This window comes from Patagioenas fasciata, chromosome 1, assembly GCF_037038585.1.
Source record: "Patagioenas fasciata isolate bPatFas1 chromosome 1, bPatFas1.hap1, whole genome shotgun sequence".
NCBI classification, from domain to species: Eukaryota; Metazoa; Chordata; class Aves; order Columbiformes; family Columbidae; genus Patagioenas; species Patagioenas fasciata.
In genome coordinates, this window is record NC_092520.1 from 161,053,625 (window position 1) to 161,072,154 (window position 18,530).

At 38.3% G+C, this 18,530-nt stretch overlaps 1 protein-coding gene across 9 annotated transcripts in view; it reads right to left on the reverse strand.

The window, feature by feature from the left end:
* The window catches only part of KCNC2 (potassium voltage-gated channel subfamily C member 2), a 103,897-nt gene that overhangs the window by 9,479 nt on the left and 75,888 nt on the right, over positions 1-18,530 (reverse strand). For all 9 annotated transcript variants that reach the window (XM_071799324.1, XM_071799317.1, XM_065853621.2 and 6 more), the window contains exon 3: positions 39-969. In XM_071799324.1, the coding sequence (XP_071655425.1) occupies positions 39-969 (931 nt within the window). The remainder of the gene's footprint in view (positions 1-38; positions 970-18,530) is intronic.

An 18,530-nucleotide genomic window follows, 5' to 3' on the forward strand; every position in this document is an offset into this window, starting at 1 on the left:
GTGTTTTCAGAGAACATGCATTTCCAGTGGGGTCCTACCTGATGATCTGTTGTGCTCCATCATCTGGTTTTCCTTGCCCAGGCAGATGTCGCCCTGTGTGCTATTGCAGGCCATGTTCAAGTCTGTCTTGCAGAAGGTGGGTGAGCTGGCTTGAGGAGCAGGAGGGATGTGCTTCTTCCGCTTCCTCGGCAGTTTCTGCTTTGCCATGGCCAGGGAGTAGTACATCCCAAAATTGTTAACTATCACAGGCACAGGCATGGCTATGGTGAGTACCCCTGCCAGCGCACACAGAGCTCCCACCAGCATGCCTGACCAAGTCCGTGGATACATGTCCCCATATCCCAGGGTGGTCATGGTGACTACAGCCCACCAGAAGCCTATAGGGATATTTTTGAACTGTGTGTGCTCACTTGCTGATGGGTCGTTAGGCTGGGCTCCCACCCGCTCTGCGTAGTAGATCATGGTGGCAAATATCAAAACACCAAGTGCCAGGAATATTATCAGCAGCAAAAATTCATTGGTGCTGGCTCGCAGAGTGTGGCCCAGCACCCTGAGTCCCACAAAGTGCCGAGTGAGCTTGAAGATTCGCAGAATCCTGACAAATCTTACCACCCTGAGGAAACCAAGCACATCCTTAGCAGCTTTGGACGAGAGCCCACTCAGGCCCACTTCTAGGTAAAAGGGCAGGATGGCCACAAAGTCAATGATATTCAAGAGGTTTTTGATGAATTCAAGTTTGTTGGGGGAAAAAATAACACGTACTAAAAATTCAAATGTAAACCACACCACGCAGACTCCTTCCACGTACGTCAGGGCAGGATCTGTCTCAATTTCGTACTGTAGCACAGTTTCTGTCCCATTGACAACCTGCTCAGTTTTGTTTATGATAGTATTGAAAGCCTCATGTGTTTCCAGGCAAAAGGTTGTGATCGAAACTAGAATGAAGAATAAAGAGGCAAAGGCGATGAACTGAAACAAAAAGAGGGAAAAGAGACATCAGAACCACACAGCTCTTCACATTGATACTAACAATGCCAGTGATCGTTGTAAATCTTTTACTGATTCATCCCCAAATGATTCACAAATTCAGATGCATAAAACTTCGTACCTTAGCCAGAGTAGATCAGCAGACAGCTCACATACATAGGCCAGTAGTGTGGGAGCAGGGAATATCAAGATCGTGGACACCGCGACAGGTTGCAACTCATTCAGAAAGTGGAAACGAACTCTTAAATCTGTGCTCAATCACCTGAATACCCTTCAGTTGGCAAGGTACCTTACAAACAGCCCCCATATATACCAGCCACAACAAAATTTAAGGCTCTCCACCTCTCACATAAAGAAGAGTGGAAAACCACGCTGACTCTAGTGGTCTTGAGATTATGGTTCAGGAACTCACACCTGGCCTGAAGGGCATCTCCAAAGGTCCTAGGAACAGATCCAAACAAAAGCTTTCATTTGGCTTTCCAATGATTCACAAACCAGGATATTCACTGATAGAAAATTCCTTCCATGTTACAGGTAGAGATGATTGCACAGCTTTCTATGTTCATGGCCATCCACCACTCATGTTCTCAGACAGGACTCGGAGTAAACCTAGTAGAACCTCTCTCTACTGTGGTGAGAGTTGAAAATCCAGGATGATCTGAACAAACGAGGAGATACAAATGCATCTCTAGCAGGGGCACATGAACAGATAAAAATCAGCTAAATAACCTGCAGACAGCCCTCACGAAGGATCATTAAGGACTTAAAAAAACATTTACTGCCTGATATTCAACTCAGTCATCCTAGTTCAACATCGAAGAAAACAGAACATCCAGGACAGGATCTCGTAAGAATTAACACTGAGCCAAACAACTGGAGGGGGAGATAAACATTCTTACACTGAATAAAACGCACTGAAAGAAAAGGTGTTTTGAGGGCAGTTGTTCCTTTGCTACAATGCTTAACTTCTTTTAAACAACAGTACTGTACCACCATGTTAGCACTTTAACAGCAGTGGCTGGTACATGAATAGAGGACGTGCTTAAATGCCAGGGTTTATAACATATTATCAATGTGTTTGTTATTCTAGATTTTCAGCTTAATAGCAATTTTATAGTCAGTATTATTATACACAGGAGACAGAATAGGAGCCATAAGCAAGAATGCCTCTGTTTTGTCACTTTAATCCAGGCTACAACATTGCAGCAAAACTAGTTTTGTGTACTTCAGGTTTAAATCATCGAATTTCATATTAGCACTCAAATTTAGTATTCTGCACCACAATAGTTCATTTGGGCTGATATAATACTGAATGGTTTCATTTTTCTAACACAGAACATTAGTTAGACAGCAAAATGTTGTCTCTAAACTGGTAGAGAGAATTGCTTTTATTCTGAGAAACAAGTTTAAATTTGCAACGCAGTCCTGGCAAATTTATTATATTCAGACTCACAAGATATATCTATCAAAAACCCCCATATATCTACCTATATCAGAGTTTTGAAGCTTGTTCATGGCTGCTTCTCCTCAATCAATGAAACAAAGTTATTACACCAAGTTCCTCCATTTCAAACGCTCTAAATCTGTTATCTTTCAGAAAGGACTGACTCAGGAACTGAACTGAACACTTGTCATCCAGTCTGAAGTTCTAGTCACGACCTAAGCAAACAGTCTTATGCTGTCTGGCTGATTTTTACCAAACAGGCTTTTCTGCCTTTGCCTTAACTACAAAATTGCTGCCCCTTCATTACTCATTTATCCCTGGCACCTGACACCAACATACTCCAAAAAGCCTCAGTCTTGTGTGAGACAACTGGAGTCAGCAAATACAATCAGATTTATATTACCTAAGTGAATTAATCTCAGTAGATCATTACAAAACTTCTCTGTAACATGGACAGAAAATTTATCAGATTCTAACCCACCAGTGGGCTAAGAATGACACTTGGGATGCTACTAGGGCATCCTACAGCATCTTTCTACACAGTGAAGGAGTGAAAAAGCAAACAAATCTAGGGAGTTTGAGGATCATTGGACCTAAGTCAGCACTATAGTTTGCAATCTGTGTGGGAATTTTTAATAGATAAAATATTGGGCAACCTCTTCAGTGAATTCAGGCAACTATGAGTATTTTTTTTTTTCTGAAAAGAACAGAAAATTACACTCAAACTAGACAAACTAAAATTTACCAACAACTCAGACATAATAGGGATTAAATGTGCATTCTATGGTGCAATTAATCCAATACTATCTAAATAATTAGCAGCTGTTTCTGGGCTGTATTTCAGAAAGAGAATCCATTCTGGTTCAAATCCTTTCTAAAAACATGTCAAATACCAGGGGATTAACTACAGGTAGAATTGCCTGACAAGCTATTTATTACTGCTTTGCTTAACATAAACACTGTGAAAGGCCACAGTGCACTTGGCACTCAGTGCTTGGCAAAGCAGCTCAAGATTTTTAACTGTGCATCTACATTCAATGGTGCTTTATTATCCCTAAAGGAAAAAGACATTCAGTCATTTCCAAAATCTGCTGAGTATCCTACTCTGTTATCCAAAAGGCAATCATCTTTCAGAGGATAGAACAAAGACAAGAAAAAATATTAATCTGGTGACAGATTTCTTGATGATCCTGCAATTTCCATTCATAGCAATGTAAAACAATTGGATGTACGCATTTCATCATGCACACAATAGTGTATACATCACTGATTTGGGGAAAAGACACTCATTACTTTGACTGTTGTCACATTTTGTTTTAAACTATAAACTCCTTGGATCAGGACATTCTGGACAGAGTTTGCACAGCACCTAGCACAATGAAACCTAGGACTGCAAATAGAGCAATCTGTGGATTAACAGAAATTCTGTGCATCCAATGCCAGGTTTTACCTTGCACTTAGCTCTTTAAATGCCTTAAGAAATTAAAGCCACTTTAAAAGTAGTGGCTGCAGATGACCTGAGAACAGTCTCATAGACCATGGCTGGATTTCACAGTAGGAAAATGCACCTGGTCAGAGGATGCTGTGGTCACATCTAGCCTGTCTGCCCAAGTTCCCTCTCCGATGGAAACCAAGACATGGGGCTTATTGCACAACTTGGTGTTGTCCTGTGATGGAGCCAGGGCCTGACTTCAGTTGTTCTGAGGCTTATCAGCTTAGACACAGCCCAAATTAAACAGCAGCAGAGATAGAAATTGATCCCCACACTCAGGTGTGTTATTCATATTCATAACATGTTCAGACTCATACTACTCCATATTTAATATATACTTATTCTGTCCATCCCACATCCTTAAAACAGGCTATTTCTACGTATTACTTAGTATTCCAAGATGGACAGGTCATTGTCAGTGAAGAGGTTAATGCACAGTGAATTGCTGGTAGTCAAAGTCACCCTTACTTCTGGTTTCATGGTTAAGTTTTGAATAAAATCTCTCACAATATTTCAGTATTTTCCCAGAAAGAGTCTGTATCCTGTCTGGGTACAGCTTGTTCTGGGGTTGGATCTCAACACATCCTCCTTCAACTCCCCTCACTGTATAACGCACATTTTCTAACTTGAGTATTCAATAGCAGCTTTTAAGGTTCAGTTAGTTCATTTGAGTTTCATTCCAGGACTTAGAAGGATTGCCCTTGACACATTTGACTACAGAAAAAGAAAACTACTGAATATTTAATAAGCCCTTGGAAATACAACATTTAATATTCTCTAATGGAGGTACAGAAATGCCTTTAAAGAAAAAAGACAACAATGATGCTTTAAATAAATATCTTCCTATGCACATTACAAAACTTTCTACATGCATGTTGCTGGAATTTAAAACAATTAAAAAAAATAATCTTCCCCATCACACTTAGACTAAAAATACAACAATAGGAAGATGGGGACAGAAAAGAGATTGTGTGTTATTTCTTAAAACAGCTTTGACAGCTTGTCTGCTATTGAAACCAAAATCCTGCGTTCATTAGCAAAGGTGAGAGTTTAATGAACAACTCTTAACTTTTCCTGATAAAAACAAGAGTGGAGAAATTTCCAGAGTCATGAGTTCCTTGCTTTCCCACCAGACCATCTGTGCTAAACAGAATCCTCAAAATAGAGTAACTTTTCTGTTGGATGACAAAATATTTAAAAGGGAATCAGTACTTATTTTTCTTAATATCATACTCATTTTTAAAAATCAAAAATAAATTTCCATACTTTGGAGATTAAAAAGCATTTCCAGTGACGTGTTCACATCAGTTAGTTTAAGCTTCATCTTTCCATAGTTCAGAATATGATACAAATTATTTGAAAAAAGAACTGATTCAGTTTCTTCCTCCTACTAAAACCCTCTGACCACATAAGTAAGCTCATCTATGCATTAAAAACATCCACTCTCATTGACTGCAAAAATTTAGTCACATTTATTTACTATAAAACTGTATTTTACAATTTTGCTTCATATGTACTCTAAGACTCATTGATCAACGCTATTCCTTAGAATAAGACAGTTATAAGTGGTTATATGAAAACTAAATATTCCCAACATAAACACTATAATTTGACATTGACTTTTTTTCTCTCAAGGTTCAGGAGATAAACGTCTTTGTTCCTGTAAACCTTCCACATATTTGCCTTGTAATATTCTCCACAAGTCTTTCTTATTCTTCCAAGAATTCAGACCCCCAGTTACTTTCTAAATCTCTCTAGTTCTGTAGGAGTGGGACTCAGTCAAACAGGAAACAAAGCCAACGTCACATACTGTTTCTAATCCGTCACAACTTGCAGTGCTGATTTTTTTATCTAGTTTTATAGTTGCTTAGTCATATAAAACCAAAGTCTTTTTAAAAAAAAAATCCCATAAAAATTCCAATAAATTCGAGGGATTTGAACATTCAATGAAACTATGACTCGACTATGGATGTTACTTAAGCAGAAAAAGAAACTATGCTTGTAAAGCACACAGCATGCTTCACTTTAATGAGTATCAATTAACACTGGAATGAAATCACAGAATTACACACCACTTCCAGCTTTAAACAGAGTTATCTCTGAATTTAGATTTGACAGATTGTCCTCATGTATGGTTTTAACATGATGGATTTTTTTCCCTCTGTTTAATTTCATCTGGCTATCAAGAGACTGCTGAAGTCATAATGCGATTTCAGAATGAGCTCTTGTGATAATCAAACAGATCATCAGTCTCTTCATGACTCTATTCCTCAAAGTTGCTATTCTTCCTTAGCTATAAGTTCCTCTTGGAAAATTATCATTTCATAGGGAAAAAAAAGGAAACTTCACATATGTTTTTATGGTGTAATGCCTTTTGAATGCATTGGGTTGCGGTATACTGAGTAAGAAACCAAATATAATTGTAGCTACTAACCAAACTACTGGCACTTGAAATATAAATACAAGGCAAATATACCATCAGTTTTCTTCAACACTCATAAATCATAATCTCTCACATTATCACTCTCCAAAGATTAAAAAATACATTTTAAGTTAATCTTCAAGGGAAAAATAAGAACACGATACATAAAGTGTCAGACATTAAAAAAATACCAATGCAATGTCTCTAAAAATCTGTAACTCATCCTCCTTCTGCGGAATAAGGTGGAATGTCAGCATTAAACAATTTTTATAATGTCTACATAAAGATTTAACAGCTCAACTTTAATATCCCAACTGAGAAACTATATCCATTATAATTTCTCAAACATCAAGCCACAGTTGGTAGAATTCTCACCAGTATTTTAGTTTTCATCTGAAAGACAAGTCTCCTGTTGTCAAATCCCCAGTACAGTTCCTCCTCATTTGTACTCTTTCATGACAACATTATGTCACACTCAGTTTAACTATTAACATTCTGCTACTACAACTCTAGTCACATTTGAATGAAAAAATGTATATATCAATACACTTCTATTGGTATACTGTGTAAGAACAGCCTATAAGTAATATGATAACATTATTTCACACTCAGTTTAACCATTAACATTCTGCTGCTACAACTCTAAACAGTCGCATTTAAATGAAAAAATCTATATATCAATGCACTTTTATTGGTATACTGTTTAAGAACAGCCTATAAGTAATATACTACACATAGATTTATAGTGAGGGAGTATCTACAGCTCAGAATGACTACCATCTGTAGTAGTAGTAGTTGTGGGAGCACAAATATTTTCTTGCTTGCTCATTCTGTTCCCATTTGTTATAGTTTTACAAAGCAATTGTCTTTCATTACCAGTTGGAATACCAATGAAGAGATTATGAATGCCACTTTTCATATTCAGAAACACAGGTCCACAATTAAGTCTAACTCATCTGTCAGGTAAATCAGCAGTTTGTACCTTTTTAACCCAGATGTATGTCTGACTCAACAATTCTTAAGCATATCTACATTCTAAAGCAGATCACAGAGAAAACAAGAGTTACAAATGATGTTGTATTTTAATTGCATTTGGGTGAGGTATATCATCCCAAAGGATTTACATTTATATCATCCCAAACTGATTTACAAACCTACCCTGATATAGACACATGTTCTGCGGTTCAGCATGGAAATCTTTGCCTCTGCTGAGCAACTGGAGAGCATAGAATCATTTAGATTAGAAAAGACTATAGAGTTCAGCTGTTAACTTAGCACTGCCAAATCCTTCGTTAATCCGTGTCCCTAAGTGCCACATCTGTGCATCTATTAAACATCTTTAGGGATGACGACTCAACCACTTCCCTGGGAAGCCTGTTCCAACACCTGACAACCCTTTCCATGAAGAAATGTTTCCTAATACCCAATCTAAACCTCCTCTGACACAACTTGAGGCCATTTTCACTCATCCTATCACTTGCTACTTGGGAGAAGAGACCAACACTCTCTTTGCCGCAACCTCCTTTCGGGTAGTTGTAGACAGTGATAAGGTCTCCCCTCAGCCTCCTTTTCTCCAGGCTAAACAGCCCCAGTTCCCTCAGCTGCTCCTCATCAGACTTGTGCTCGAGATCCGTCAGCAGCTTTGTTGCCCTTCTCTGAGCTCTCTCCAGCACCTCAATGTCTTTTTTGTAGTGAGGGGCCCAAAACTGAACACAGGCTTCAAGGTGAGACCTCACCAGTGCCGAGCACAGGGGGATGATCGCTTCCCTAGTCCTGCTGGCCACACTATTTTTGACATAAGCCAGATGTGACCATGTGTTTCAGTGTCAAGGCCACACTTCATGCAATGGGTCTTCCCAAGACAGGAATGATCAGCTGCCCAGGACATTCCCATGTACTCCATCCCTGGTTGTCTTATTTCCAAGCAAATTAGTAATTTTTTAAATGACCAGCATGGTTTCCCATTAAAGAAATCAAATTCATCTGATTTTGTTGTCCCCTTGAGCATCCAAGTCAAACATGTCACACCAACACACAAAATACATCCTACCACCTGTTTTTCACTCCCAAAGACTCAGCAGAACTGCCTGAAAGGCAATTATGCTGCCTCCAGAAACTTCCTTTTCCCATCCATGTGAATTTATCAAGTTTGCTTTTCTTGTGATCTTTCCGAGTTGTTGCTATCCCAACAATATTTTAAGTTTTACAGCCAGCTGTGCTGATTTGGCATTTATATTCTAGCAATCATTTTTTTTAAAAAAAAGAATCAGCAAGGCTCATTTTGGCCTGGATTTATCAAAAAGGTCTGCATGGTTACACAGACTGATAAGCAAACCATTGCCACTCATTCATTAAACATTGCTACAAATCTGTGCATTGAGACAGGCAAAATATTTCTAGTGGCTGCAAAAACGCAAAGGAAGCTCTTCCTGGAGTCAAGGCAAAGGTGAGAAAACCAGGAATTTTCAGTCCGTATTCTGGGTCTAATATCAGATATTTAGAGGTTTCTTATTACTAGAGAGTATCTTCCAAAAGGAAGCTGAAGTTCTCATGAGGGCTGAAGAAGGCAGATTTTGAAGGATCCATTTTAGCCAATGCCAAATTAACATGCTGAGTCAAATTAGCCTCTCTGTATGGTTTGTTTCCCTTCCCTAGGCTACATGCTGTTCACACCATTACAGCAGAGATTAGGCTCTGGGACCTGGCAGCTTGAAATACTACACAGGCAGTATCTTTCTTTCTGCACTTGATTTATCATGAAAAGGTTTCATTTGGCTCAGTGGGTCAAAACTGGAAAAAAAAAATCTTCAGAATAATACTATTTATTATTAATATACTTTCATATCCATGCAGACAAATGGAGAAAAGAGAGAAATTCTTAAAAAGACAAATTAATGAAAATTCTATTATTCTATTTGCCTAGTACATAAATCTCCTCTCCATTAAAATTACAGAAACATTTTCAGCCTTATCATCTCTATCTCGCTTAAGCACTCAGGTTCATTTATGTCTACTTTTTCTCTCATTCAAAATAAGTGTGATGGCCTAATTTAGAATTACACTTGGGTGAATTTAGAAAACTTTATGATTTTGAGGCTTGGCGTCCATTAAGATTTCTGGTAGAGCCCATCTTATCTTTCATCAGAGGAACCTTATAACCAAACCATATAACATGGTTTTTGTCATCCCCAAACTAATCAAAACATACCGGAATTATTTACAAGTTTTCTGGGCTTATGTCTTTCCTGTATAACATAAGAAGACTTCTACTGAAAGTGCTGGAATAGCAATTGCCGAACTACTTCTTAAAAATTGAAGGGACACTGCCATTTCCAAGGTATTTCAAAGTGTATGTAGAGCCTTTAAAGAGCTGATTACTGGGTTTCTTTTGACTGGAAGCTCTTTCTTCCTTACCCTAATTAAACAGCATTAGTTTAACTTTTCATACCTACCCCACAGTAATATATTATAGTTCATATAAACTGTTACTCTTGTTTCATCATTGTGAATTAGTTACAGGAAAACAAAACCACAAGTAATATACTACCTAGACTATGGCATTGTCTAAATCTTATTTTCTTGGTGTGGTAGTCTTAATGATGAACTTCCAGCACAGCAGGTTTTGTGGAGTAACCTAGATTAAATAAAGGCAAGTTATGAACCCAGAAACTTCATCCTATGGTTTATTACTAGAACTACCACAGTTGCAATCTAATAAAATTTAAACAGTTCCTCTTCAAAGGAAGAGTTATGGCTTTCTATAGACAAAGGACTGGACAGTCTATAAAATAAAAACAGTATCTCAGCTTTAAACTTTTCCTAGACTAGTCAAGATAGTGTCCTTGGAATTTCTCCATGATTTCACAGGAGTCTCTGAAAAGCCTTATAAGACTTAAAAAAAAAAAAAAAAAAAAAAAAAATTGAGATATCTAAACTGATGAACTGTGTACCCTAACACCCTGGTACAGCTGAAAGAGTGATGCACCTGGAGAACAGTTGGAGGTTAGAAGGGAGTTTTTATGAGAGAGGGAAAGGCAAGGCTGTTAAAGCTCCTATGCATGATGTATGTGACTACATTTCAAGCTCACAACACAATCACATAGATCAAAGCTAAATTTAGAGACAGTGAATTATTCATTGAAACAGTAGTCAGCTAAGCTTATCCGAACTCTCAGGAACTGAACGCATCACCCCAGACAAGAGTAGTTCATACATGCATATTGTTTTTTCAGATCCATCTTTTAGCTTCACGGTGCAAAAAAATCGTATTGGTCAACTAGTTGCCCAGAATCTTGTTGAAGGTTTTCCTAAAGATAGGTAAAAAACTATACATAGCTTGCTTGCAGTTTTAATACATTAAAATTGAATTTACCCCTGTCTCCAGGGCTGCAGAAGTGACAGTTCAATTGGACTGAGAAAGGGAACTTAAGAAAGAAAATCCACCAGTACGACAGTTATTAGAATACTCAGACATCTGTGACATTCAGATTTCATTCCTGCCCTGTTCAAAGCAGACACTTGAACTGAGATGAAAGATAGTTCAAGTCCTTTCACTAGATTCTGGGAGAAGCATGTTCAAGCATATGAAAAAGATTACACAAGTTTATGAGAGGGATTATATGACACTGGGCCTGTGATAATGCAGAACTGGACTGAAAGACCCAAGAGGCTCCTCCAGCCCTCTGTCCCCATGAATATTTCCAAATCCAATTTACACATTTATTTAATACATAGATTATGCTTTAAGCTATCACCATTGCAAGCATTAGCATTGAAGCCACATATAGCACCATTTCAAATGTATTCCTATTATTTAAAAGCATTTGCATTGCCAACTTTATTTAGCTTAAACATTTTCTCAGAGCTTTATCACCAGTTTGCCCTAGGGACTGACACTAATCCTTATACTCAGGGAAGGACTAATTAGCACAACGACAAATACCAGTGATGATGTGCACAGACCATCATCCTGCTGAAGATTCCATTATCCAAGAGCTTGTTACTGATGAGAGGGAGCTTGTGATCAGCACAGGGGAACCATATGGGTTTTGCGTTTTGACCTTAGGAGAAACAAGGAATGAATTCCTGTGTCTAATCTGTCAGTTCCCCATAGCACATAGATCTTCAGAATGAGGTGCTGAGATGGACAAGAGCATCCACCCCAAACAATCAGGCTTCAGAAGCAAAGCAGCCTTCCTAACTTGCTGGGTAAATCTGCTGTCTGGTACACTTTTGTTTTGTAGAACAACTACATCTCTTTCAGAGGTATAATAGTTATTCAGAAAATAAATACCTGTATCCTTTTCCTTGTGATTCTAAACCCCGTTTACCTATTTTTTAACTTACATTAATAGCTTACTTTTGAAAAATCAATAGCAGAATACACACAGTGGACCCATCCCGGGATCTTTTTGATTAAATTCTCCACACAAAGGGGCGTGGGAAGAAATATAAACCTGTGATAAACATTTGGATGTCTTGGATGGCTAAAATTCATCTGCAGCAAAGCAGCCACCAGTGTACTTTAATTATCATTTACATGTCAGAGTCAATACACCATTGAGTTGGTTGGGGCAGTTCTTGCTCCGTGCAACTAGGATTTTGAGCTATCTGAAGGAAAATAACTGTGCATTGATTACAGTTTGGCTTGTTATCTTTACAACAATCCTCACAACATTGAAAGGCAATGGTTGTAGCATGCAGTGGAAACTTTGCATTAAGGGAATGCAATTCTCCAGAGGCAGTTTCTGTGGTGAAGATTAGAGTCAGGAAATCATGCAGTAAAGCGGGTCTTTGACATGACTTGAGATCTTGCTGCTGATTACACCCAGAGTGGGAACTCTGGGGGAATGAATTGCCACCGCTGCCACTACCAGCCAGACTATACTCATTAGAGACTTTGTGAATGTAATTTGCAAAAGGAGTGGCCCACAATGCTGCACAGAGGCACGTTTGGCAGTTTCTATTTCCTGGTTAAAGTCTGCATGGGATATTTAGTGCTGGCATATGCCTTTCAAGACTTGGTTATGCCCGTCTGTGTATGTCTCTTAAATAAGGAGTAAGTTGCTTGTACGTGGATTTGCAAGTGTTGTCGCTGCTGAAATATGTATGTGACATACTAGCAGAGGTCAGTCACTGGTGATGTTTATGAAGTAACAAACTGGGCTTTGGGGAACTCTGTGTTTTTTATTTAGGCCTTTGCAGTCCTGATTTGAAAGGTAAGAAGTTCTATTTGTTTACACATCATTGACAGTCATACAACATCTTGACAATATGATGCATGCCAATAAAAACAACTTTATTTAACAGTATACAAACAGAGAAGTCAGGTGGCAGGCTTAGCCTTCATTTCCAGCTTGTTTCTTCAGCTCTTTTTCATCAGTTCATCTACTTGCTTTTCTCTAACTATTCTCCAGTTTGAGACACAGAATATGAAGATAAGCCATTTCATCACAAATTTTCCAGATGATTTGCTTCTTCAGGATTTGAATGAAAGACCACTTCCCTGGTGTCTAATGAAATTCTCCCTGGTAACTCCTGGGGAAATGGAGAACAAAATGAAAAAATTAGCAGGATGTTTGTGGCAACTGTGTTCCTTACAGCTCCTAATTTGTAACAAAAACACTGTTACTCACCAACAATACTTAGCAATTAAGACTCTCTGTCCCCTAAGAATTATAATAACTGCATTAAAATATCAGTCTTTATTCAAATAGGGTTGATATTGTTTTTTTGAAGGGATTTTAATTTGTTGGACTAAGCTACTACAGAAGATGATGTTCACTAAAATAGTCCAATATAAAGTTATCCCTTGCAGCATGCAGAATTACTTTGCCAAGGAAAAGCAAGAGACACATTAAGAGACTGGATCTGACAAATGTGGAAGACTGATGGAAAGAGAAGCAAACTCAGCAGGACATGGCAGAAAGAGGTCTTCTTTCTGCTCCATTTTAGAAATAAAAGGCTGCTTCTTCATTTAGTAAAGGATAGGCTATCATATAAATGTTATCCCAGCCAGTCAGGCATTTCTTTTGCCCTCAAGAGCTCAGAAAAATATAATTCATGAGCAGAGTTTACCATGTCTGCTAAGTTTACCATATGTGCTATGCTAATAATGTATGATATTTCCAGCTAAAATACAGATTGTTTGTATGATATTGTGTTTGACTTACAGTTTTATAACAGGCAGCTTAGGTGCATGTGTCTTAGTGCAATTATGAGTTCGGTCCCTAGGGAGAGACAGGGAGTGACTGGACTCAGATGAGCATGCTGCAGGACTCATGTGAGATACCAAGGTTTGGAGCAACATGTCCACTCAACAAACACAATAATGTTGGTACAAAGGGGATATTTAACATTACAAGAAACTACAGTAATCTTATTTCGGAACAGCAGCAGTGATTACTGTCTGCAAATCCACTCACCCTCTTCCCTAGAGGAAACCAATGAAAAGCGATGCTACTTGCTAAATTAAAGTTAATAATAAAGAAACTCACCTGTCCAAGATATTTTTCATCCAACCAGTTCAAGTACTCCAGAATGATCTGTGATATCATCTGTATTGCACGGGCTAGAATTTTGGTTTCCAGGTGTCTCCAGTGCTTCCTGATCCTGAGCTCAATGTTGTCTCACCATGGCAAGGGCAAGCATCTCCAGGGCCACAATGCTGACCCAGACATCCCAGTGCCAAAAAAAGAGGACTATTTCTAGCTTCTTTATATATAACAGAGGTGAAAATCATTGAAGTTCAGACAGAAATAACCTGTCTCTCACATGCTTCAAGGAGGATGGTTGCTTTCCAGACCTTCAGACCTCTCATTTTTCAGTTATTCCTCGATGCAATTAAAAATTCCTATACAGCGAATCCAGTTATAAGTCGGGATTTTGGGTAAGTCTGTTGTGCTTTGCTTTGTTTTTACCTCTTGGTCCAAATGTACCCAGATGTGCCTGTTGTGTTCATGTGAAGCTGAACCCTTGCTTGAGGGCACACTATCCGCACTGATATCACATACAGCAGTCCACAAAAGCAGTAACCGATAACACTTGTTAGGAACTGCAAAACATTTCTATATTACTGAGAGCGTTTGGAAGGATGGCATAGTGCATAGCACTTGAATCAGCAAATTCTTGTGTGGAAACAAAGCTCTCATTTCAGGCCATATGACAGAAGCCCTTCAAACATACACACTTGCATACAAAGAACACATTTCCATTACTATCTTCCTTTATGCTGAATGTGAATGTTATGTTACCCTGTTTATAAAAGTTAGTCTTAATAGGTGGACTGGAAATGTTCCAGTTTGAAAAATCATAATATCTGGTCAGCTCTCTTAGTTCTAGCACACAATTTGCATGTTATTTTAATTTCTAAAATAACGCAATCCAAGAGTTGAAAAGTTGCAGCTATTCACAGAAAAACCCTTCATGAAATTTTTGTTAGGAACTCCAGTCTCTTCAAGAGAAAATATAATTTCTGCTCTCCCCTGCCTCTCTCCCACAAAAGAGGTTTCCCACCAAAAGAGCCGGCAGCTGGGGGTTAAGACTCTCACATGTGAGGTGAAAAACATGTTAAATTGTCTAAGGAGTCAATGTATGCCCCTAAATGCAGCTTCAGACTGATGTGGAGTCCACCTTTCCTTGCCTTCCAAAGGGCTATGCAACAGACTTCAAACCTCAAAAATTTCGTGACATTTTTCTTTTCCAGTCATCTGTAACCATGATTTTATCGCAGTTCCTAGTGGGTAACATTTTTTAACTGTAACACCCAAACATATTCTCTCTCCCTCTTTCTTTTCCTCTCCATCTCTTCTTTCTGCCTCAAGTACCGTCTGAAGTGACAGACAGGCAGACAATGCATCAGCATTTCCAAACCCTGTTGGGAAACACACTTGAAAGAAAAGTATCAAAACAGTCCAAAACCACACACAAAACATAATGGCATGCAATTAATTAACCTGTCAAGAGAGAAGTAGACATTATTGTTCTGATGAGCTTTTTAGACTGTGGGTTGCTTCCTCTTGCCAGGTGCAGCTGCAGTGATAGCAGGGGTTGGGGGAGGAGCTTACAAAAATACTACACTGCCAACCCAGAACAAAAACTGGCCTTCAGACAAATGGCCTGACCACACGCTCACTGAATGCAACAGCTTCCCTCCAGAAGAAATCAGACACAGAATGAGACAAAGCAATGGTGGGATGCTTTTTTGGGGGTTGTGGTTTCAGTGGGTTTTTTGGGTTTTTGTTGTTGTTGTTTTCATTTTGCAGAGCAGGCATCAATACTATTTCTATTAAAAAAAAAAAAAAATTAAATAAATAAAGTAATAAAAAGAGTGGGTGGAGCTCAACCAGAACCAAATATATGGAGCTTTGCAGGCTCAATCCTGTGAAGTACTGAGCACCTCCTACAGTGGCAACTGAGGATACTCAAAAGAGGGAGAGTGAAGCAGAACGTAGGACTAGTCCAGTGAGGGTTGTTCACCCAGGGTCCCTGTAGGAAACATATAAATACAAGAATCTGACAAAGCTCTTTAGCTTTATGGAAAACAAGAAACAGTAGAAATCTTAGTTTGTACATGCTGTTTCACTCTTGGGCTTCTATCTGCATTTCTGTATGAGATTTATAGCATACATTATGTTAGAGTTTCCAGAGCTCATGCCTTGCTGTCAGAGTTTTCTGGAACTTTTTTCATTTGATTAACATTTCATCTACTGTTTCTTTGGTTAGATAATGTCCTAGAGAAGCGCCTACAGTTACCCACACTGCCAGTAACAGCTTTCTCTTTTGGCCCAATCTTTAAAAATTCTCTGGGATTCAGAAAATTCTCAATTAAATCACTACCAATATTAAGAGGTCTTGTTGAACAGTTGCCATTGCACAAGTCTCGTTATTCTGGGGTCTTTCTTGTTCATAAGTTTATTGCAGTTTATTCATAAGGTAAATAAGTAGGAAACAGATAATCCTTCAGGTACAGATAACTGTAGTGCAACCATGGGAGGTTCTCTGAAATAAAAGATATTTATATATTATTCACATTGGGTTTTTTTTTCAGATTTCATCCTTGAAATTTCAGCTGAATCTCAACAGGCATTTTGTGGAACAGATACACATTATAACCTGGGAACATAGTCTCAAAGCTAGATTCTGAAATTATGGATAGCAAGAATTTGGGAAGCAATAAATATTGTTTCTCTTAGAAGACTGCCAGTATGGAACAGGTCTTGAGAGCACTTTTGTTAAAAAATAAGGTTATGGGCACTTATGACCCCATCTGAAGAAAGTGTCAAGTCAGCTGAGATGGAGTTTTGCTCACTGGATATAGGTCTATGTTTAAAATATAAAAAAAGTTTTATTGCCCATGTCACCAGTAGGGCTTTCATTAAACATTTCAAATACTAGCACACTATTAACTGATATAATGCTCCAGATATGAAGTGATGAGCAACAGTGTGAAAATCTAAGTTTCACAGCTTCATATTCATTAGCAGTTTTTTTTCAAATGTATGAAAAATTATGTTGGATATCATCAGAAAAAAAAAAAAGTACTCCAATGTCTATTATAAAATTCCTTTTTATCTACCACTTGCTTATGATCCCTCAGGATGAAGCAAGCTGAGAAGGTTTTTGTGCATTTGTAGATAGACCTGTGCCCACCCTAGAAGGACTGACTACTGATATATTACATTACTACTTGTCACAAAACTATGACCCCATCGGATAACCAGAACAGGAAAATAGGAAGTCACTACCTATACAAGTTGAGTTAAAGTATTTTTCTTGGTTTATTTTATTTATCTGATAATAGCGCTATGTGAAAATATAACTATATTTGTTTTCCACTGTTCTGTGTTATTGAAATATACACATTGCAAGAAGCTAAAAAGGCTAGAATGTGACATTGCCATAACTGGTTTGGCATACAAGTTTCTTGCATTTTCAAGAAAAGAATATAGGGTAGGTGAGAAACTTCCTTTTGAAAGTAAAATGAGACAAAATTCTGTGTAAATACAGCCAGACATTAAAACATTTGGAGGGTTGTTTGTTTGTTTGTTTGTTTGCTTGCTTGCTTGTTTTTTTCTGCAGAAACGACAATTAATAAAATGGGTTGATGCAAGACATGTTCATATAAGATTTACACATACCAACAAATGCACACGGAGATCACAAGCAGCCCATTTTAAAATTTAGGCCCATGAAAGATAACAGAAGGCAATAAGGCAATCCACATGCAAGAGCAAGAGAAGAACATTTATCAGCTGAATGTGCACTTACAAGGTGCACTAGGGAGGCAGTAGGCCATTATATAAGACTTAATGTGGTGCAGATGCACCCATCTGTGTGATAGAGCAGGAGCAGCCTGCACAGGAAAAGATGTTTTTTCCCTCATTTCATTCAGATCCAGGCTGCCTGCAATGCTAGCTGGTATCAATGACACTCTTCCAAAAATATAAGCTGATTCAGGCTTGTACTCCTTCAGTGGCTGATCATCACCAAACAAGACCTGATTACGAGTGCAGCTGCACTGGTGTAATACTAGAATAACTTAGTATGACACAATGGAGTTTCATGCTGTAAGAATTGAGACCAGAAACAAATTCAGTTTTATAGAACTAGGGAAATAGGAGATTAAGTCAAAAAATGTAACCCAGCCTGGCAATGTCAGATCATCTAAGATGGTGACTGTGCAATTCTTTTGAAATCAATGTGAAGACACAGAGGTTTCAATGGGGCACGTGCTTAAGAATCTTGCTGATCCAGGAATAAACACATTGATTTTGGTAATATGATGTTGACTTTGTGTCTCCTGTGTGTATGTGTGTAAACTCACTCAATGTGCACAGACTGCTGCTGTACTGTTCTGCAGCTACTAGGTGTAGCAAATTTATAGAGAAGCAATAAACCAAACTCTGAAATCCACTGTTACATACATGATGCAAGATTTGGCTTGGGACAGGGACTTTACGATCTTTCTTTTACAGAAATCTGGAAAGGCTCACGTAATTTAAAAGTGCCCAACAAATAAATTCGCTGCAGGTTTGTAAGATATGCAGACATGCAGCAAGATGCTGGTCTGTTACTCATAGATTAATATTCTCTCACACAATTACCCCAGAAGTAAACTTGAATTAAGTTCAAAATGGGGAAAGTGTATATGAGAAAGCCCCATTTCTCCTATATGCCTGCTAAAT